The sequence below is a fragment of the Erpetoichthys calabaricus genome, chromosome 4, assembly GCF_900747795.2.
Source record: "Erpetoichthys calabaricus chromosome 4, fErpCal1.3, whole genome shotgun sequence".
Taxonomy (NCBI): domain Eukaryota; kingdom Metazoa; phylum Chordata; class Cladistia; order Polypteriformes; family Polypteridae; genus Erpetoichthys; species Erpetoichthys calabaricus.
Window position 1 is genome coordinate 116,082,465 of NC_041397.2, and position 24,271 is coordinate 116,106,735.

The following is a 24,271-nucleotide window of genomic DNA, read 5'->3' on the forward strand; positions in this document are numbered from 1 at the left end:
CATAACAAACTCATAAAAGTTGGTCATGGGGCGCTAGAGAATCTGCTGAGAAATGAAAACAAATCCGATGTACCTTGTTGCCATTCTAACCCTCCCCAATGTAAGCAGCTTAGAAAATGAATGAGAGAGCACTCATGTAAATGTAAATATTCTGGTTTCATTAGAGGTGAAGAAAGATGTAAATGGCATCTCTGAAATGATTTCAGTGTGAAGAAAAAACTGTATCTTGTAAAGTTCAAGAGATGTTAAGAAAAGCAGCTCTTTTAGAAGAAGCAGTCAATAATTTCATAAGAGGGTGACAGTTGTGTTGACTCTAAAAGCTTATGCTCCAGCACAGGGGTATCCGTCTTTGCCCATATTACCACCAGTCCCATATGGGATGCAGCTAAAGTATTTCACAACCTTGAGCAAGGTAGACTGAAAAACAGTGAGAGTGAGAAACCCTTGGACAAGGGGACATTTATTGTGTGGACAAGGGATACACTGAAGCCAATATTTAACCAATCATTTCAAGATCAGTGATGCAGGTCTCAGAATTTTTCAAAATAAACCATGAAAACAGAAAACAATGCCACCACTCTTCACAGGAAGTTCATAAGAAAAAAAGTACACATACCTAATATTCAATGACTTCTTGCGCAGATCGCTCCATCTGACATTCATGTTATCCAAACGGCGCTGCAGCAGTGTAGCATCTTCAGAGCCCTCCAGAGACTTTAGGATTCTTTGTCCATTTTCATCCAGATTGTGGAACACTTCTGTATGGGCTTCAATTTCAGCTTGCAGGTCCTGAGCAACAAAACAGAAAAAAAAATCACAATTCACACATTCTATTTTGTTTTTTGTTTGCATTTTTTCATCCTTAATCCTTTGTAAAGCTTTGCTATTGATTTCTAACTAGCATTACCCTAATGTGACTCTGATCAGCAATATTACTTTGGCCCATTGTCTCTCAGCCAGGTTAGCCATACCAATATGAGCATGTGATCTCCTCCCAAGCGCTGAGTAAAGCAATTAAGTATGTTTTAAATTCTCTCAGTGAAGTAAAAACCAGTCTGTGCTGCGGTAGAATTCTTTACAAGCAAAATACATACTGATGTTTTCAATAAAGAGCTTAAATGATGTTAAGACTGTGTTTTGTATTCATAAGAATTACTTACTGCTTTGAAATCACTTTTTTTTTTGTCTGCCATCTCTGGACTCAATGGTACAAAACAACCCCACATTTTATATACCATTCAACTCGTCTTGATGTCTAATTATGTAAAACGTTGTGCTTTTGCTTTTTGGTGTTCCGCCCTATTTTTGACCCACATTGTTAGACCATTTTTTGAGCATATTTTGCGCAAGAACCTTATGATAAAAACCAAACCAACAGGTGTCTTCAGCAAAAGAGATTAGAGGGATTTGAAGGTGTGCCTGCTACATTAGCTGACCCCAAGGTTTCACTCCTTAAAGCGATACAAGGTGTCAAAGTTACTCCTTCTCATAAAACTTTGAAAAAATGGAGATTGGTAATGTAGACTTGTAGAGGGCTGTTTTATGCTGTTATTAGGTCACTGATCACAAATATGATTATATTTTTAATATTTAATTCTTTACTTGTGGTCCTAGCTCTCTAAGAGCCACTCCTAGAAGGTTAAAAATGGCAAGTGTCAAACATAAGCACATGGGGGATTCTTTATAGAATATTTCAAGGTCAGTGAGATCACAAAAATGAAGTTATTTTTGATTCTTTACAAGGGATGAGCCCTCAGTGGACCTCTATTAAAATATGAAAAATTATACATCTCTATTACAAACCAGAATATTTAGACTGTAAACATTTAAACATTTAACATTTAAATGTATCAAATATTTAACTCAGCTATTTTTGTTTATTATGTGCTTGTAACTCATGAAGTAAATCCTTATGTTTTATATCAATGCATCAAATTAGACCAGGTTAGTCTAATTCAGACTTTATTATTTTATGTTTTTTGTGTCCTGTAAATTCTGTAATTTTCCTCTCTCTTATAACTTCTTTTATTGTACAGTTTACAGTTTTGCACCATTTCCTTTTCTTACCTTCTTGCAATTAAAGCCTTCAGGTATAACATGAAGTGTCCTACATACAGTTTTCATTCTGGTAACATCAGTTCTTGTCTCAGACATTACCATTTGCTCATGTTTGTTTGGCTTCCTTCCTCGGATTCCCTTTGAGTTTTGGTCATTGTAAGCTGGTTGGATGGATTTCCTGGTTTATAGACTTTGCTCTGGTTTAAAGATTTCATCTTTGGATTTGGTTAATTTTGGAGTTGCCTTTTTTGCTAATAAAATTTGCAATTTTTTTAGGGCCACGGTTTTTTTATTGTTTCACTCTCTCATTTTGGAATTTAAAGAACTGGCCTTTTTGAGAGTAGCCTGATTTTGAATTCCAGGGCTAGGCCTACCCATAGTTTTGAAACCTACTGGGGGTTTTCAATCACCTTTTTTGAATTTCATGAGCTAAAATCTTAACTGATGGCTGAAGGAACTGGTACCATGGCTACACCTCCAAATTTCCAGTATGAATTCCTTCCCCACAAAGAAAATAACAGGTTGATATTTAATTGGTAAAACATCATGAATGAGACCTGAGATATATGGAGGATGGCAAAATGCTTACAATTCAGTAATGTAATCACTAGCTATGCAACCAGTGCCATTTATTTGTAACATTTTTAAAGAGTACTCAATTAAAGCATATAATGAATGAAGATCTAGGAAAGTTTCCCGTGTTCATCACACTTCTCCAAGAAAGATAAGTGACTTTTTAATAATGCAAATTTATAATGAAGTTATCAGTAACTAACTATTGTCAATTTCATTTTCTCTGCTTTTAATTTATTATGTCTTAGATTGGATAGAAGTCTGTTCCACCAAAAGAGGATGCAAGGTAGAATCAGTCCCTGGCTGTAATGTTTAACTATGGTTGGCCTGCAGAGCTACACTCTTGCAGCATAGGAAGTGACAGTCTCCTGTTGACCTAACATCATGTTTTTTAAGCTTTCTGTAAGAAAGCATCTGCTGAGGAAACGGAATTGTATGAAAACAGGTAAACTCTACATGGAATCAAACATAGTACAGTCAAGGATCTTATTCACTTTATCACCATACTATACTTTCATGAAATTACCAGTATTCAATTTATGTGACATGGTGACGTCAATGCTGCCTGACCTCGACTCGGCCACCATGTGGGTTGAGTTTACATGTTCTCCCTGTGTCTGCCCTGTTTTTCTGTGGATACTCCCGGGTCCTTGAACATCCAGAACACATACTGTAGAATACAAATTCACCCAGTATGAGTAGGACTGGGTGTGTATGTTGCACAAGGTAATGTCATCCTAGAGTTGTTTCCAGAGTGCCCTATCACTCTGTTACACTATAATAGAAAATCGAGATTCTGAAAATGAATAGCTGTTCTGTTGATTTAAACCTTCTGAAAAATATGTGAAAATTTACAAAGTCTAATACTTCAATTCAACTTAGTTCTTCTGTCATTAAACCTTACAGTACAATGAAAACTATTTGTTGCTAATCCTTGTGTGCAGAAATATACGCTAACAATATCAATACACTAGCTGTGCAATCCATCTAAGATGGAGTGAAAACTAAATAATCAACATAGACCTCAGCATTAACATTTGCAGTGAATCATCTATTGGAATGTATTTTGCAACACATGTAGTAAATAAAATCCATTGTATTTGTCATTCCAACATTACTACAAAAGTTTGTGATGCGGCATCTGTTGGAATGGTACATAGCAACCAGATGGACATGGTGATCAGTGTTGCTAGATCTGCGGTTTTCTCTCCCAACTGTGCTATGATAGATCGTCATCTGGGGGAAAAAAAGGCTTTCATGGGATATGTTTTTGGGCTGATTTTTTTTTGTTAAACATTATGGTATTTTGAGCTATTTTTCAACATCCCTTCCAACACATCTTTGCCAAGTCTTGTCATCCATCTGGCACCCCTTCCCCTGCTATTCACATTTATATATGTTTTTCACTGTTGTATTGGTTCTGCATGATGGTATATAAATATCTTTGAGGGGGGATCCCACCCCCCCAACCCCTAACCTCGGGTTTTGATAGTGTGTTTACTTCAGCCATTGGCCTGTTTTTTTTGGGCAAATTCACTATTTTAAAGCTGCCCTTGTGCTGTAAATTTTTTAGGGACCTGGGAAGCCTGACAGAGATACACAGACATTTGTCCTCTTATTAAGGTTGATAAGCTGGTTTCTGTCCATCTGGTAGTTACTGTCTGTTGGATGTAGTCAACTCTAACGTTCGCAGTGAAGTGTGTCCATGCAGTTGCTAGGTCTCTGTTATATGCCATTTGGTACAAAACAGCAGTGCTAGTGTTTGTGATGTCCCATCTGTTGGATAAAAGAGACATAGCAACCGGACTGACACATAGATACTTATCCTTTGATTAAGGTGGATGGTAACAGCTACACAGCAGCCATACATTATTAAACAAGAATGAACTGCAACAAATACACAACCACCCTAGATAACTACTTTAAAAAGCATCAAGGATCAGGCTTAAATATACAATACATATATATACAGTGGTGTGAAAAACTATTTGCCCCCTTCCTGATTTCTTATTCTTTTGCATGTTTGTAACACAAAATGTTTCTGATCATCAAACACATTTAACCATTAGTCAAATATAACACAAGTAAACACAAAATGCAGTTTTTAAATGATGGTTTTTATTATTTAGGGAGAAAAAAAATCCAAACCTACATGGCCCTGTGTGAAAAAGTAATTGCCCCCTTGTTAAAAAATTACCTAACTGTGGTGTATCACACCTGAGTTCAATTTCCGTAGCCACCCCCAGGCCTGATTACTGTCACACCTGTTTCAATCAAGAAATCACTTAAATAGGAGCTGCCTGACACAGAGAAGTAGACCAAAAGCACCTCAAAAGCTAGACATCATGCCAAGATCCAAAGAAATTCAGGAACAAATGAGAACAGAAGTAATTGAGATCTATCAGTCTGGTAAAGGTTATAAAGCCATTTCTAAAGCTTTGGGACTCCAGCGAACCACAGTGAGAGCCATTATCCACAAATGGCAAAAACATGGAACAGTGGTGAACCTTCCCAGGAGTGGCCGGCCAACCAAAATTACCCCAAGAGCGCAGAGACGACTCATCCGAGAGGTCACAAAAGACCCCAGGACAACGTCTAAAGAACTGCAGGCCTCACTTGCCTCAATTAAGGTCAGTGTTCACGACTCCACCATAAGAAAGAGACTGGGCAAAAACGGCCTGCATGGCAGATTTCCAAGACGCAAACCACTGTTAAGCAAAAAGAACATTAGGGCTCGTCTCAATTTTGCTAAGAAACATCTCAATGATTGCCAAGACTTTTGGGAAAATACCTTGTGGACTGATGAGTCAAAAGTTGAACTTTTTGGAAGGCAAATGTCCCGTTACATCTGGCGTAAAAGGAACACAGCATTTCAGAAAAAGAACATCATACCAACAGTAAAATATGGTGGTGGTAGTGTGATGGTCTGGGGTTGTTTTGCTGCTTCAGGACCTGGAAGGCTTGCTGTGATAGATGGAACCATGAATTCTACTGTCTACCAAAAAATCCTGAAGGAGAATGTCCGGCCATCTGTTCGTCAACTCAAGCTGAAGCGATCTTGGGTGCTGCAACAGGACAATGACCCAAAACACACCAGCAAATCCACCTCTGAATGGCTGAAGAAAAACAAAATGAAGACTTTGGAGTGGCCTAGTCAAAGTCCTGACCTGAATCCAATTGAGATGCTATGGCATGACCTTAAAAAGGCGGTTCATGCTAGAAAACCCTCAAATAAAGCTGAATTACAACAATTTTGCAAAGATGAGTGGGCCAAAATTCCTCCAGAGCGCTGTAAAAGACTCATTGCAAGTTATCGCAAACGCTTGATTGCAGTTATTGCTGCTAAGGGTGGCCCAACCAGTTATTAGGTTCAGGGGGCAATTACTTTTTCACACAGGGCCATGTAGGTTTGGATTTTTTTTTCTCCCTAAATAATAAAAACCACCATTTACAAACTGCATTTTGTGTTTACTTGTGTTATATTTGACTAATGGTTAAATGTGTTTGATGATCAGAAACATTTTGTGTGACAAACATGCAAAAGAATAAGAAATCAGGAAGGGGGCAAATAGTTTTTCACACCACTGTATATCAGTCAGAACAAGTAACAATCAGACAAAACAAGTTTAAGAGTAATAAAAATACATTAAACCCACATGGGATAGGTGAAACACAACATGAGTATGTATTTTTTACATCTCTCAAATAAAAAATTAACTTCATCCCAATCAATGTTTCTTTTGTTGCCCTGTCTCAATTTTTTTTGTTGATAGCAGTAAAAGGGTAATTAATGTAATAACTTTAAAATGATTTGGTAAACAAAACATTTTTACTTCCAACAAATTTCTACTTTTTTGAAATATACAGCATAGTTGCTAATAGTACGACGGTACAAATTATAGAGCGGTACAATATGAAATGAGCTCCATTCCAGCAGTCGAACTTGTATTATTGATTTGAGAGGTGTAGCTCCACAGTCGCAGTACTATGACGTGTTGACTTTTAGGTTGTTGAAAAAGATGAGCTTTTTGTGAAATGAAAAATATTATCTCAAGACTACAATGAACACAAACATTCAACTTTTATATAGTCTCTATCTACATAAAAATTGCAGCATACGCCACTAAAATAGTTGTATTTATTTCACTTATTAAATATAATCACATAACTTTCTAATGGAACGACAATTGTAACATTTTATAAACTTAAATATATTTTTAGAAATATAGTTCCGAAGTTTTGCATACACTCCTCCAAATAGTTGTATTTATTTCACTTATTAAATATAATCACATAACTTTCTAATGGAATGACAATGGTAACATTTTATAAACCTAAATGTATTTTTAGAAATATAGTTCCTCAGTTTTGCATACACTCCTCCGGCCTCAAAATGAAACCAAAGCTTTAAATCTAAGCAGAATGCAGTAGAAGGCTAACTATAAGTCATCTTCCCTCTACAGCGCCACTATGAAGCAATTCATACTGGAGGAAAAAAAAAAAAAAAAACAACAGAAATAGTCTATGATCTCTGACCTTAATGTAGTATGTCTTTCTATGCAACATTTTCCCCTTCACTCTGGATACAAAGTAGTTGTCCACGATGCATTACCCCTTTCTTTAAAAGCACCTGCTCTGTACACAGCAACAGTTTTCCAGCTTTTTGGTGCTTAGTTACATTTCGCTGACAGAACATAATTAAGCAGACAAGGCCCACTGGTTGATAATACACAGCCACTTTGTCATTTGGAATAAAAAAAGACAACAGGGCAGAGAGTGTAGGAGGCTTGAGAATGAAAAATCACTAAATAGGCCAGTGGCAAGTCTCTACTGAACAGTCTCTTCTGTTATTGCTCTATAATCTGGGGGGAGGGAGAGGGTTTTTTATTTAAGAAGAAATTTCAATATCTTTGCCAAGCACACATTTTGTCCAGAAAAACTCAGTAATAAGATTCCAACCTTCCCACACACCGCTTAGATATTTCATGAGAGATCCTGGGAGTATTTCTAATTGTAAGCTACCTCATTTAAAAGTTGTGTTTTATTGCCCCTTCTTTAATTATACTTAAATTTGATTTCTCTAAGATATATTGAGTTCTGTTACTAGCTCTTGAGGCACTGGTGTATTCACTTGATTTGATTTTCAATCTTTCAATTCATCTTTAGAAACTATTTTTAGTTTGATAAATGGGATATGAAGCACAGCACTGGGCCTTACTTCGTTTAAATGGCGTTTTCTTTGCATAAGGGAATGCTAGTCCTACGCTTTCTCTTTACCTGTATTTCAAACCACAGCTGGCAATGGACTAAAAGTAGGACCAATCCCAGAGGAAACAGTAGAAAATCTAAAAGAAGTACACACTCTAATCAAACTAACTGTATGTCTTTTAATCCCTTAGATAACCTCTGCAAACATGGGAAGCACATGAACCTGGACTTAAATGCTGTGGGGCTACTTTAATTCAAAGGACAGAGCATCAGCTGGGATAAGCATGACAATGTAATGACAGTGTAACTACTTTTAACTGATGGCTTATTTTTCTGCTTGAATGTTGTTTGGAGGAGAAATATCTTTGCCAAACCCATCATGTTTTTATGCTTTGGATTGAACAGGTTGATATTTCTTACACCATTTTAAAGTAAATACCTGGTCCAGACAGACAGACAGACAGACAGACAGACAGACAGACAGACAGACAGACAGACAGATAGATAGATAGATAGATAGATAGATAGATAGATAGATAGATAGATAGATAGATAGATAGATAGATAGATAGATAGAACTTTATTTGTCCCCAGGGGGAAATATCAGATATACTCTACCAATAGTAGATAAAACAATACATACATACATGCATATATACATATACTTACATACATACATACATATATGTATATAGTTTTGTTTTAATTCTCTCCATTGCTACTACTGTTATTGGATCCAGAGTGTGACCTAAAACTGAGCTTGCCCTTTTAATTAGCTTGATGATTTGGTGGGCCTCTGCTGAAGTGATGTTACCAGCTCAGCACACCACAGTGCAGAAAACTGCACTGGCCATCAGAGAGTTGTAGAAGATGTGAAGGATGTCACTTCCCAAATTAAAAAAGCATAGTCTACTAAGGAAAAAAAGCCGCTCTGCCCTTTCTTACTCTTTTTTTCTTTTCCCTAATCTTTAAATATATCAAATTCTTCACTCTTAACTAAATTTCTACTTCTTTCACCCTATCTCCCTCCAATACTACAATCAAAAATACTTCATTTTACCAGCAACAATTTGTTTTCATATTTATGACTCCTTCAATATTAATATTAACTGTCCTTCTGCTGCCCTCACATTACTCCCTCTCCTCAAAACTTTAATTTTAATTATCTGTTTCATTCCACTAGCTATACTTCAGATCCTTTCTACTAACACATTTTCAGATGATCACTTTATCTCCCTGCTGTCTTTTCCTTACTTTTCTCACATTGAAATCACATCATGCAAAAGAGATTTGCCTCTGGTTCACACATTTCCAATGTCAAATTCTCTTGGTGGTGTCCTCAAGCCAACAAAAACATTCTAATATATTACTTTTTCTTAATGTACACAAAATTAGCATGATAGTGATAACTGTATAATTGTGACCAGTGTTAGAAATTTCTCACCCTCATCTCCAGTTCTGTTGTTGATGTAATACTGAGTACTGAGCAACCTCTCCTCAGAAATTCTTCCAAATATGATTGGTAATCAATTTCTGTACATTGCCATTAGAAAGTCTGAAATGCCATCAAGACTTCATGTTCCATTTACATGCTAATGTATTCCAATATAAGTAGTAACAACATTTGGGTGTGTGTTGAACATGTAAGAGATCAATCAGAGCACCAGCAACATTGACATATGATTGATTATATGCAAATTTTCTGCAGCTGAACAATATAACACACCTAAATGGTCTCCACATGCATCTCAACATCAAAGAATTTTCCAACAATCTTTTCCTCTCTGTCCAGATAACATTAGCTAGCTGAACACATCTACTGTATGCCTAGATGTAATTATGGCCAAGCAGAGTTCTTTAACTAGCTACAGTACTTTAAAAACCAAAGACAGAACCTAAAGAAATACTTCCTTCACCATTCTATCACAATACATGCATAAGGGGCAGCGATCAAAATCACCCACCTCTGGATACCCAGCTACGTTTGGCGAAAAAGGTGCTAGCCCATTCGCTGATTTATCATTACGCTCTAACTAAGCAAAGTCAAAGTGAACTTTATTGCCATCTCAACCATATACAAGTATACAAATAGACGAAATTGTGAAGCTCAGGGTCCACAGTGTAACAACATGAAGTGCAAATAATAAATTAAAAATAGAATTAAAATTTAGATTTAAATTTAAAATTAAAGCACAAACGAGACAAGGCATTGTGCAAAGACAAGACAAATAAACATTGATGCAATGTATGGTATTTGCAATCTAGATACATGAATATAATCAATAGATGTGTAATATAATCCACATTACTAACCGAGAATGATAAACCGGATGGACGCAGGGACATCCGGCAATGGGCCGTGGACGCAAAAGACGTACTGCGCAGGCGCCCCACAAATCCCACCCGCACCCCCCCCCCCGCAAGCAACGGGAACCGGATGGAATTCAACCTAAAATAAGAAATGAGGCACCGCGCACAGAAAAAAGGAGTCAGACCACAGGAAAAAGGAGTCAGATGCATTGCACACGAAACGGGACACACACAAAGAGGAGGATTCAACAAGCCCCTACCACACAAAAAAAAAGAAGCCGCGAGCGCCACACAAAACCCATTGGACACAAAACGGGACAGACTACGGACATAGCACACGAAACGTACACAAAAACGATGATTCAGACCCACGACCACACTAACATAAATAACAAATGACACACAAAGCCCCATTTCTAAATGAACCGTCCCTATTAAACATACGTCATCTCAACACATTACTAACCGAGAATGATAAACCGGATGGACGCTGGGACATCCGGCAATGGGCCGTGGACGCAAAAGACGTACTGCGCAGGCGCCCCACAAATCCCTCAACCCCGCAAGCAACGGGAACCGGATGGAATGCAACCTAAAATAAGAAATGAGGCACCGCGCACAGAAAAAAGTAGTCAGACCACAGGAAAAAGGAGTCAGATGCCGGCGCTGTGCACGAAACCCATTGCACACGAAACGGGACACACACAAAGAGGAGGATTCAACAAGCCCCTACCACACAAAAAAAAAGAAGCCACGAGCGCCACACAAAACCCATTGGACACAAAACGGGACAGACTACGGACATAGCACACGAAACGTACACAAAAAAGACGATTCAGACCCACGACCACACTAACATAAATAACAAATGACACACAAAGCCCCATTTCTAAATGAACCGTCCCTATTAAACATACATCATCTCAACACGTTCACACTATGCAGCATAGGTGGATCTCATTACAATGTGGCACTATTAACCGTTCAACCGCAGAAAAGGCTCCATATTAACAGTGAGTGCGATCCTCCTTATTACTTATCCATATATCTAATGCTGAAGAACAAACAAGTCATGAATTCACGATCACGGGTACAAAACGATACGGCTAGGATAACGGGACCAAACACAATTCACACTATGCAGCATAGGTGAATCTCATTACAATGAGGCACTATTAACCGTTCAACCGCAGAAAAGGCTCCATATTAACAGTGAGTGCGATCCTCCTTATTACTTATCCATATATCTAATGCTGAAGAACAAACAAGTCATGAATTCACGATCACGGGTACAACATGAACGTAGACGCATGCAGCGCGCGTCTCACAGTGCTGCATCGATACAGGCACGGGTTCAAAACGAAACACCTCCCGTCTCAGACATACAGAAACGACAGCGAAGGGACAAAATAAATAAACGCAGACGTCTACACCGCGCATCTGGAATGCCGGAAAACAAGCAAGCAAGGCTCCAAAAAGAGAAAGCTCAACTGACCTACATACAAAAACGGGCAAGGCTCAATACAAACAATGCACGCCATAAACTACAACGGGCTTCTCACACAGCACAGGCAAATCGATTACAGCTCCAAAACAACACGTCCCAAATACTGGACATACAACGACGCGCCTCTCAAACGGCACAAGCAAAACATACAGGTCACGGACATCAACGACAGACACCTGCTAAACGCTTACGCCAGTTAGCTGACAACGCGTTCAATAATGAGTCCACTATTCAGGAAAATTCATTCGGATTAATGAATGTCATTTGCAATCATTGTCATTCACTTAACTTCCCTGAAGAAACAACTGGCAATACAAGTAATACATTTACACGTTGTTGTCAAAAGGATCAAATTAGACTGCCTCCTTTACATTCATATCCTAAATATCTACAGAAGCTTCTAACTAACGATGTACCTGAAAGAAAAAACTTTATGAACTGCATTAGATCCTACAAATCGGTATCCACTATGAACATGAACAGTAGCACTGCACGTGGCATCCGTCTTGCAAAACTGTTAATTATTGATGAATGTACAATGGCATCCAGTCACTTACTCAACATTGCTTTCAAAAGATACAGTTAGTACAAAACATGCGATGTCCAGATCCAGATCATAACAATTGGTTATTACAACTGGGAGATGGTACACTCACCAATACAGATAGACTTCACCCAGATATTATTACAATTCCTCAAGCCTTTATCTGAGACAACTTAGTTACAGAGATATTTGGAACAGCAATCTCATTAGACCAAATGCCCCTTTTAACACAACGCACTATATTATGTCCAAAAAATATTAATGTGTAAAACATAAATACCCAAGTCATTACATTACTTCCTGGAGAGACACAACTCTTTCTAAGCTCTGACAAACTTGACTCTGATCACGACAATGACCATCTTCATTGACCTTACAAGTTCTGACCTGGAATTACCTTTTACACTTAAACGGCGTTTACAAAGAAATTTTCCAATAAACCTTTACACTGAGCCACACACTTTATTGTTTTCTTTCTATATGCATCATCTACACCTTCACACTATTCTACATCTCATTCATACATCACGCTCTTTTGTCATTTCCCAACACCAGGGGTTGGTGAGCGAAGCGAGCAGGGGGCGGAGCCCCCTAGTAAATAAATAATAAATAATAGATACAGATAATACAGAAATTATCAGTGTATGTAATAGTTGTTTAAGACATGTGTAAACAATGACAGGCCAGAATGTTTAACAGCAGAAGGATATCAAGAATGTCAAAATACTTAAAGGTCAGTATGAGATTTTCAGTTCTTTTTCTACATGCACACTCGTCTTTGCAGGAAAGTGGCTCGCATGTATAAAAGTTCTGTTTTTAGATGTGGTTGAGGCTGTGTGGAAGATCCCAGGTGGCAGCCTGGTGTTAAGGAGTCTGACAGCTTGGGGGTAATAACTATCCTGAAGCCTGGCAGATCTGGCTTTGATGCTGCAGTATCTTCTCTTGGATGGCAGAAGTGTGAAAAGTCCATGTGAGGGGTGTAAGGGGTCCTGCACAATGCTGCAGGCCTTGGGAACACTATGTTTGTAAAATATGTCCTGTTGTGAAGGGAGAGGCACCCCAATAATGTTCTCTGCTGTCTTCACTATCCTTTGCAGGCGCTTGCGGTCGGATATGTTGCAGTTGTCATACCAGACAGTGATGCAGCTGGTCAGAACACTCTCAATGGTGCCTCTGTAGAACATGGCGAGGATGGAAGGGGGAAGACTTGCTTGCTTCAGCCGCCTCAGGAAGTGTAGTCTCTGCTGGGCTTTCTTGATTAGTGATGAGGTGTTATGTGTCCACGTAAGTTCCTCAGTTATGTGCACACCGAGGAACTTGGTACTCCTAACACTCTCCACATCTAGACCGTTGATGCTGAGTGGAATGTAGGCAGGATGTAATTTTGTAAAGTCCACGATTATCTCTTTTGTCTTGTCGACATTGAGAGACAGATTGTTGTCTTCACACCATGCAGACAGGCGTTCCACCTCATCTCTGTATGCTGTTTCATCATCCCTGCTTATCAGTCCCAGCACCGTCGTATCATCCGCAAACTTGATGATGTGGTTGGTGTTATGTGTAGCTGTGCAGTCGTGAGTCAGCAGGGTAAAGAGCAGAGGACTAAGCACGCAGCCCTGCGGCGCTCCAGTGCTCAGTGTGATGTTGCTGGAAGTGTTGCAGCCTATCCGAACTGAGTGGGACCTCTCTGTCAAGAAGTCCAGGATCCAATTGCAGAGGGTGGTGTTCAGGCGCAACCTGCTCAGTTTTACAACCAGCTTTTGAGGGATGATTGTGTTGAAGGCAGAGCTAAAGTCTATGACATATGTGTCTTTTTTATCCATATGCGTCAGGGACAGGTGAAGGGCAGAGCATATAGTATGATATGTTTTTCAGTTAAAGCCAATGTCAAATGTTACATCGCTTCTAGTTCTGGAGTATATCAAATATGCAGACCACAGTCACTGATCTATCGCCGGACCGTGTGAAATTATGTAACTGAAAAATGCTGCACATGTCACATTTACTCTCTGGATGCAGGCCTTCAAGTACAGTCATGCTTGCTTCTTTTTTGTGACTGCCAATAACATGCTGCCTGAGAGAAATGGCGCTGTACAAAGGGTTAACAAGTATGGTAAGTTAAGCCGATCTGGGCCCTTTATTTATTTTTTCCATTCTATTTTAGTATTTAAAATACAAGATATCAAACAAGCCTCTCATCTCTTTGCAAGGTTCCAAACATGCATGTTCATTAACACCTTGTCTCTACATTAAATGCATTATACTTTGAGGTAAGCATTCATTGGTTGTCAGCTCTCACTTACGCAAACACACCCCTATGATCATGATTTTGTTGAAGCAAGTCATAAGCTAGTTGGAGTAAGTCATAGGGTATGTCACATTACGTGAATGTTTTTACGGAAGCACACCGATGACTGTCTCCAATTTGCTAAGAGTATGTAAAAGAATGAAACATAGCCTTAAGTAGTAGATCTAGTACACTTTCTTAGATACAGTATGTGGATGATGCCATTGTCTACCCTAGTTTATCAAAGGCCTCCCACTTTCATATTTCTGGCCTTGCTTTTGAACTAACCCATTTCAGTTCTTTAGCAACTTAATTTGGTCACTCAGAACCTTTATTACATTGGCCATTTTAGCCATTTTGCCTTAACAATGGATACTTCCATTGATTATAAATGTTAGCATCATGCCGCATCACAGAATGTTCAGAGGAGACTCTATATCCAATTGGCCTAAGTAAACTACAATTTCAGCTTTCATTTTCCCAGGTATTTTAGAGTTTAATTTCTACATAAACTTAAGTTTTGTTTTCCTCATCTACTCTGCCAGCTGGCTTAGTTTAGTTTATCTTTTTCTAATTTAGTTTACGTTACATTACATTACCACTTACTTAAATTGGCATTGTGACAAACCACAAGAAATTAATGCACTGTTAGAAACTTAAACATTTAATTGTTTTGCTCTTATATGTACAAATACATAACTTGAAATTGACTGGCTAAAATTAATGAGACTGACTGAAAATGTCCAAAGAGCTGTTACTGATGCCTTGACAGATCTCACAAAAGACAATTTCCTAGAATGCTTTAATGGATAGATAGAACGATAGTCTGTCTAATTTGAAGCATGCTTTACCTTATTATAACAATTAATTAAATTGAATTCATTGTCATCAGCCTTGGAGTTACACTTGACAGCCCCCTAAGATATGAATGTCATCTTGACTATAGTCGAAACAAGTTTCTGTTATCTACAAAAGATTTTCATCTAATCACCCTACAGTACCCTTTCCAAAACAGAAACAATGTGTGACACCTTCCTTATGTTTCAAAAGCATTACTGTAATTCTCTCTTCAATGGTTTTCCTGCACAGAGTATTAAGTGAGTAAATGGGCGTCATAATGCTGCTACCAAGTCCTGTCATGGGCAAAATGTAACAAGCACATCACCATTCAACTAACTGGTTTTATTAGCTTCAAATCATGTTCAAAAATCTCCTTCTGACTCACAAAGCAGCAACCTTCAGCACCATAGACTATGTTTCATTATTTCTCCCATTGCATCAGCTTGTCAGACACCTCATTATGGAGCTCTCAGAAAATGCTTATATAGCACTGGAGCTTCTATTCTCTGGAAATCTTCCTTCCTAGGTTTGTCCAGAAGGCTCATCACTTTTAATATTAAAATGGCTCTCAAAAATCCACCTTTTGTTTCATGTATTTCACATCAGAAAAACCTATTCAAGTATTTTCTTTTCTAACAGACGTTTATGTGCCTATTCTATTGATGCTGACTGAATGCTGCATATTCTCATAAACTGTCATTATATCTCTATGTACATTTAGAGTATTTTTTGCATTCTCTTTATCATGAAATCAAGCAATTCTGAATTTCAGTGTACCTTGCTGCATTGTCTCATATTTTTGTATTTTTTTTAAACATCAAATGGCAGTGTATTTCATAAAGGCAGCATACAAAACAAAGATGATACATCAATTGACCAACTGGCACATTAATTGATAGATTGACTGATTGATTGACTGATGGACTGACTTGCTATGAAAGCTCCAGTGCTACCAACTATGCTAAATCTTGTGATATTACCCTCAGGTCATGTCAGGTCAGGTTGGGGAGCATGCACTGGTACAGCGTGTTGCCATACCCACCGCATGAGAAAACAGCTCGGGATCCTGTTTGGCAACCCCCCAGATAGACATGCGGTCCTGTCCACCCCCTGCAAATGACCATCTTTCTGCAACAGCCAGGTGTTACGTGGGTGTCCCCTTGCTCTGGTCCAGTCACTTGGGTCCTCAACAATGGTCCACCTCAGTGAATCACGCCACATGCTGAAGTGCTGTAACTGATGCTTCCTCACAATGCCAGTAATGTACCTTATTTGAGATCCGTTAGCAGCCCCGCACATTTGAAAACAAAGTCAAACTAGCAGTACCCAAGGATTCTCCAAAGAGACACAGTACCAAAGAAGTCCATTTTTTGTCTGAGGTCACTGGATAGTGTCCATGTCTGCTAATGGCTGTGCCCAAGAGATCATTAAAGGCCTGGATCTTGGTTTTTATCCAGGACACTCGCAAGCCCAGACACTCAGACTCCTCACTCAGTCTCTCGAGAGCCCTGATCAGAGCCTCCATTGATTCTGCGATCACAGCATCGTCAGCAAAGTCAAGATCAATGAATCTTTCTGCACCAACAGATGCCCCATAGCCACTGGACCCCACGTCCTTGCCCAACACCCAGTCCATGTAAGCATTGAACAGATTAGGAGCAAGAACACACCCCTGACGAACCCCAGAATCAACTGGGAAAAATGTAGAGGTTCTGCCTCCACTCTGCACAGCACTCACAATACCAATGTACAGGCCAGTCATGATATCCAGCAACCTCGAGGGGACCTCGCGAACCCTCAGGATGTCCCACAGGGCAGCTCGATCAACTGAGTCAAACACTTTATGAAGGTTGACAAAGGCTGCAAAGAAACTCCATGAGTGCCAATATATGGTCGATGGTAGACTTAAAGTAAAATTAGACTGCTCCGGTCACTGGTAGGTGAACAAGTGATCACGGATCCTACTGAGGATGACCCTATCAAGGACCTTACTCAGTACCAAGAGTAGTGTTACCCCCCATGTAGCTCTCGTAATCCAGGCAATCACCCATCCCATTCAAGATTGGGACAACAAGTCCTGTTTTGCAATCAGTTGGGATGACACCCATCTCCCAAATGGAAGCAAATATTTGCAATGCAAGGAGGACAGTCTTACCATCAAGAGGAGTTTACCCCAGATATGACAGATCCTTCCCTGCCCTCAGCTACTACACTACCTGTGCAATCTCATTGAGATTAGGTGGTTCACAGCTAATTGGAGGATCAGCCTCAAGAACCATGGACCCAGAGATGTCCAACGTCCTAGCAGGAGGATCAGCTCTAAACAGCTGCTCAAAATAGTCAGATCAGCGGGTCACAATTGAAGCGTCATCCATAAGGACCGTTCCATCACCCACCCTGACTGCGACTCTCCAAGGAACAGATTCGGATGTGTGTAATGTTTCGATTCCTCTGTAAGCAGTATGTGGGTCACTAGACCATAGATGGTGTGTCACTTACTCACAGATTGCTCTAATAAACGCATTGTTATCTGCCCTCAGAGCCGTCTAGCTATGCGCTGCGGCTTCCTCTCTATGATATCCAGGGTGCCCTTTGAGATTAAACACCTCCTTTTGGGAACACCGGTAACATCAACACAACATATTACCCTCCAATAAAATTATATTTTTTTCAGTTGTGGTTATTTACAGAACACATTAGATGATTCTAAACACATCTTTAATCCATTAACTTGAAACATTCGCTCTGTGTTTTGGAGTAAGTGGACTGAAAAGATTTTGCATATATATACTGTATGGCTGTTCAGGACAGTAATGTGTATTCCTAACTGGCATACACTGTTTTATTTACTTAGTTATGCTCTTTATTTCAGGCCATTGTAAAGATCAATTGTCTTTCTCCTTCAAATGCTTCAGTTGCTCTTTTTATTATGACTTACTCAGCACTATATATTTTCTTTCTGTATGTTAACATACAGAAAAATTTGACCGTAAAAAACGTGATTTAAGCTACTGCCCTGCATTCCTTATCATGATAGAAAATAAATTTTTATCAACAATTCATTTTAGCTAAGGTCTGAAGCCTGCTCAAAATTTTTACTTCAATAACAGATTCATACAGCATTAGGAAAAGGAGGTGCATTGAAAAAAAGTTACTTTAATGGTTTATATTTTGCAGAAAAAAACTTTATTCACAGACATAATTGGCAATTTATACAATTTTATTGTCCTGGAGAGTAGCAGAAGTTGACATTTGGCTACCTGCTCCAATAGTAGATTAATTAAATGCCTCTAATTAGTGTATAAATTGCCACATACGAAAAGTACAGGGTGATCAGGCATAATTAGGGTCAGCCTTTGAAAAAGACAGCTGTAGAAGCATGAGGGAGAGAGAAGATAAAAAATGGGTATAGGTAGCTGATTAGTGACCATGAGGGTTTAATCTGATTTACTTGGGGCAATCTTTAGGGCTCAATGTCTGTATGGATAATGCAGAGCTCAGAGCCCAGAAAGTTCAATCAGTTCAATTAAGTAGGGATTTTCCAAGTGTGTCCTGCTGTAGCAGTGCAATACTACATCAGCCACAACACCTAGTCTGCTTATGGTGTATTTTTTATTTACTGTATTTTTGCCTAACAATTTTATTCAAAAAATCTAATTGAGCTAGTCACATTTTTGTTAACTAAAACTGGAGCGTTGACATGGTAATGAAACTTGATGTGGGCCAAAGAGAAAATTAAGCTGTGGGGACAATATAACAATTTATCTTGCAGGCCATATTCTGTATAAAACAATGAGGTATGGGAAGTTTGGTAGGTATGATATATACTGTAGCTAGATCTAAATATTTTTGACCCAACTTAATACAGTTCATGATCACAGAAAACAGACCCTATCCTGATCACACTTGCCAGACTTGATCTGGGCATAGACAGACAGACAGACAGACAGACAGACAGACAGACAGACAGACAGACAGACAGACAGACAGACAGATATTTTTGCTGTCTTCAGAATCTCTACTGGGAGCCATTGCCTTCTAGTATATACAGTATAATATATTTATATTATATTAGTATTTAATAAACTTTGCTAACATAATGGTAAGTTCACAATAACAGATATGCCACCCCTATTGCAAAGTAATTTTTTTTTTGTTTTTGTCTTGATCAATCCAGACCTGAAGTACTGCAATACCTAAAACGTTGTATTATTTTATGCCAGATCCACCAAAGACAATTCAGCTGCAACTAAACTTAATTTATATTTCAAAAGCTACATAACCTAATATATCATTCTCAGATCCAAATGAATCCATTTTTGAGTTCCAGAAGGACTAGATCCCATCCTAGGAGCACTGGGCACAAGACAATGAAAAGACCATTGTTGACACCTCTCATTAATACATCCTCACTGATATATTTAAATGGGAGTATTAGTAAATTAATGGAAATAATTATTAAGGAAAAAATGAATGACACATGTCAAGAATGGTGCATTAGTGAACAGTTAATATTGGTTTAGATAGGGGAGATCATATTTCACCAATATGGTGGAACTCTATGAAAAAGCAACAAAGCATACAATCAGAGATGTGCATAGAATATTAAATATCTTAATTTATTGGAAATCTTTTGATTCAGTCATACTTGCCAGGCCAGTGATCAAACAGAGAAGTGGAGTGCAAGGTGCAGCATGTGTAGATGGATATACATTACTTGCAGTGTTCCCCTCTTTCAGGCCACGCCTCTTCGGAGTAGCAGCAAGCGGAAGCAGCAGAAGCACAGAGCAGCGGCGTCTCCCACAGGCATGTAGCCCTTCGCAAACACCCGAGTAAGTTCAACTGAAGTAAAGCTGACAGCTGACCAGGAGAAATAGCGGGTGGTGGAAACTTAAAGCCGACGGTCTCTTAGTGATTCAGCTGAAAGCAGAAAGCGCTGAAGCACCGAAGTTACTACAAAAACGGAGAAGATGATATCATAAGATAAACATAAGTTCTATCTGCTCTCTGCCCATTGAAGGCACGTTTATATGTTGTGTGTCCTGCAGTATGTACAGTTCAGGTTTTCCGACCGACAGTGTAGACAGCTTCACCTGCCAAAAGTGTTTAGTTAATTTAGAGTTGGTCGGGAAAATACGCAAATTGGAAGACCGCGTTAGGAACCTTATAGCAATTAGGCAAACCGAAAATTGGATTGACTTCTGATTCGGCTTCAGTCTCTCCAGGTCCCACTGTAGTCAGTGCGTGGCCGAAGTCAGCAGCACAAAATTCAGCCACAGGGCGAGTGAGTAACAGTAAGACTGGGATCTAAGAAGCCAAAATTTAGTCCCTCAGCACCCAGGTCACCAATTCGGACCCAGAACAGATTCTCAGCACTCTGCAGTACACCTGTGGGAACTGAGAATAAGAAAGTGCTCATAATTGGCAATTCCATAGTGAGGAATGTTAGAATTCCAAATTATGTTAAACCAGCAGTCAATGTTAAATGCCTTGTAGGGGCCAAGATTTCTGATATAGAGGCCGTATTGGACTGTGTCGCCGACAATGAAGTGTCTACCTTATTGCTGCATGTCGGCTCTAATGATATTTATTTACAGCAATCTGAGGTATTAAAGAGGAACTTCATCTCTCTATGCACCAAAGCTAAAAGAAAATGTCGGAATTTAGTTGTATTTGGCCCCTTACCAAGTTTATACAGAGGGGAGGTGATTTGTAGCAGATTGCATTCCCTTCACTGCTGGCTAGAAACCTGGTGTGCAAATAAAAACATAGCATTTGTGAACAACTGGGATGATTTTTGAGAAAGGCCTGGATTTTGCAAAAGGATGGTCTTCATCCTAACTGGAGGGGATCTTATGTATTATCCCAAAATATGGCAGCAAATCTGCCTGGCTGACTGATTAGAGCACCATCCAGGCCATAGTCATGTGATCTTAGATCACAGGCTGTTGTTTATCCCCCCTGTTACTATCCTGAAGCTGTTACCCATAATCCCTGTTGTGAGGCATCCAGTAAATTTAGTCTTGATGCAAACCTTAAATTACTTGATAACCAAAAATTAAGGTGTATAATTAGACCAAGGGATAAAACCAGACCCTCCACCAGGGGTATCTGTAATAGAAATTTACTTCAAATTAAAACTAAAAAATATATCACCAGTTCAGAAAGAATCATGCAGTTTTAAATGCTGCTTATTGAACATTTGTTCTCTTGGCAGTAAAGCTGTTTTGGTAAATGATATATTAAGTACAAAATCTGATCTGTGTCTTCTCACGGAAACCTGGCTTAGTAAATGTAACACTGTTCCCCTAGCTGAGGCGTCACCAGATGGATACTCGTTCCTTCATAAGTCTAGAGATTCTGGTCGAGGAGAAGGCCTTGGAATAATTAATTGTAACAAAATGCAAATCACGTCTAAAAATGTAGGCGACTTTACATCCTTTGAGGAATTCATTTTAAATATTAAAACAGATTCCAACACAATTATAGTGCTAGTTTACAGACCACTATGGCCATATTCATTGTTCATGACTGAATTTAGCAACCTTTTATCTGATTTGGCTATAAATTATGATCACATAGTACTGATGGGGGATTTTAATGTACACATTGATATTGAAACAAACTTTTAGCAAATGTTTTACTTATTTGTTAAATTCAGTAAGATTTTGTCAGATTGTCAAAGGTCCAACTCATAATCATAACCACACATTCGATTTAATTATAACTTACAAAGTTGAAATTCAAAACTTAAATATTACTCCATTAAATGAAGTTATTTGCGATCACTACTTAATTACATTTGATTCAGTCATGCACTTGCCAACGCATTCACAGATTAAAACAAAGAGTGCGACATCTAGATTGTAATTCTGCTTCAAAATTTATAGATACTTTGAGTAAGTGGAGTGTAATTGTGGAAAACCATTTAGATCAGTTAACATCACATTATAATATGACCTTGAGAGATGCTCTGGACGCAGTGGCTCCCCTTTAAAACAAAAGTGATCAAAGCACATAGAAACTCTCTCTGGTTTAATGAAAGCACTCAAGCTCTTAAATTAGAGTGTCAAAAACTGGAGTGCAGATGGAGAACAACAAAGCTACAAGTCTTTCAAACTGCATGGACAGAGAGTGTTAAAAAATATAAAAAGCTCTCTTTAAAGCTCACTCAGAATACTTTTCTACAATAATAGATAGCAATAATAAAAATCCTCGGTTACTCTTTAGAACAATAGCTAAATTAACAAATGGGAATTCAGATCTACAGTGCAAAATACCAATAGATATTAGCAGTACAGACTTTATGAACTTCTTCAATGAGAAAATTAAAAATATAAGACCCCAGATCTCAGCATCACAGTACAAACCACATACTAGCTTAGCAGACCCTGCCTCACATTGCATTCAGCACTTTAGTAATTTTAATCCTGTAACTGAGCAGGAAGTCTTAACTTTAATTTCTAAAATGAAATCCACTACTTGTTCCCTAGATCCAGTGCCAACAAAACTAGTAAAAAGTGCAATGGATGTTCTTGCAGCACCTATTCTAAACATTATCAATAGTTCATTACTGCATGGCACAGTACCTGATGAACTAAAAGTGTCAGTCATTAAACCATTACTTAAAAAGTCAGACCTAGACCCACACATACTAAATAATTATAGGCCTATTTCAAATTTATCCTTTCTCTCTAAAATACTAGAAAAAGTAGTCGCCAATCAGCTTCAGTCATACCTTACGCATTACAATTTATTTGAGAAATTCCAGTCTGGTTTCCGCACTGGTCATAGTACAGCAACAGCACAAACACGGGTTGTAAACGACATTCTGATATTCTCTGATAAAGGAAACTCCACTGTAATTATGTTGTTAGACTTTAGTGCAGCATTTGACACCATTGACCATTCTATTTTACTGCACAGGCTAGAAAATGATGTTGGGCTTACAGGCACTATGCTCGCTTGGTTTAGTTATTATTTATCAAATCGATTCCAATATGTACAGAAATGCACTGACAATACTCCATCATTATACACAGAAATTCAATATGGGGTCCCACATGGCTCAGTACTGGGACCTTTACTATTTTCATTTTACATGGTTCCACTGGGATCTATCATTAGGAAACTTAATATTAATTTTCACTCGTATGCAGATGACACTCAGTTATACCTTTCATTTAGATCAAATGAAATTTCTCCGATGTTGTCTTTAATTTGTTGTGTTAGTGAATCAAAGGAGCAGTGCAGGATTTACGTATAAGCTACACAAGCTATAGCTTAGGGCCCCCGCCTTCTTGGGGGCCCCCAAAACAAATTGTCCGAGTGAGCAATTGTCATATATACTTAAATATACTACAGCATTATTTGTCCCAATCAGGCCCGGCCTTAGGCATAGGCGAAGTAGGCGACCGCCTAGGGCCCCGGCGTCCGGGGGGCCCCGGATCGACTCCTTGGTCTAATTTTCACGCATTTCACAGAGCTTCCAGGGGGGCTCCGCCCCCCTCAGGGGGCCCCTGGACCCCCCTTTCGCCTAGGGCCCCATAATACCTAAGACCGGGCCTGCAAAGGAGTGAATGGATGAGAACTACTTGTCTTTAAACACAAATAAAACAAGAGATGTCAATTGTTGGAGGGAATGATGCTGATCACAATATTTTGTCATCATTTAACTCAGCTGGAATCACCATAAATTTTACTGAATCAGCCCGCAATCTAGGAGTTATCTTTGACTCTAGCATGTCATTTAAAGCGCATATTACAAAGCTGTCCAAATCATGTTTCTTCCATCTTAAAAATGTTGGGAAATTAAGGCACTTTCTAAATAAACAGCATTCTGAGAAATTAATTCATGCATTTATTTCTAGTAGGATTGACTACTGCAATGTGGTGTTCACCGGATGTTCAAACTGTTCTTTATACAGCCTCCAGTTAATCCAAA

General features: G+C 38.8%; 1 protein-coding gene across 16 annotated transcripts in view; it reads right to left on the reverse strand.

Moving 5' to 3' along the window:
• dmd (dystrophin) overlaps positions 1-24,271 on the reverse strand; it is a 2,688,357-nt gene that overhangs the window by 528,887 nt on the left and 2,135,199 nt on the right. For 14 of the 16 annotated variants that reach the window (XM_051926236.1, XM_051926244.1, XM_051926242.1 and 11 more), the window contains one exon: positions 617-789. In XM_051926236.1, the coding sequence (XP_051782196.1) occupies positions 617-789 (173 nt within the window). Of the gene's footprint in view, positions 1-616; positions 790-7,167; positions 7,213-24,271 lie in introns of those variants that run through there. The other 2 variants (XM_051926249.1, XM_051926248.1) reach the window with 1 other exon arrangement.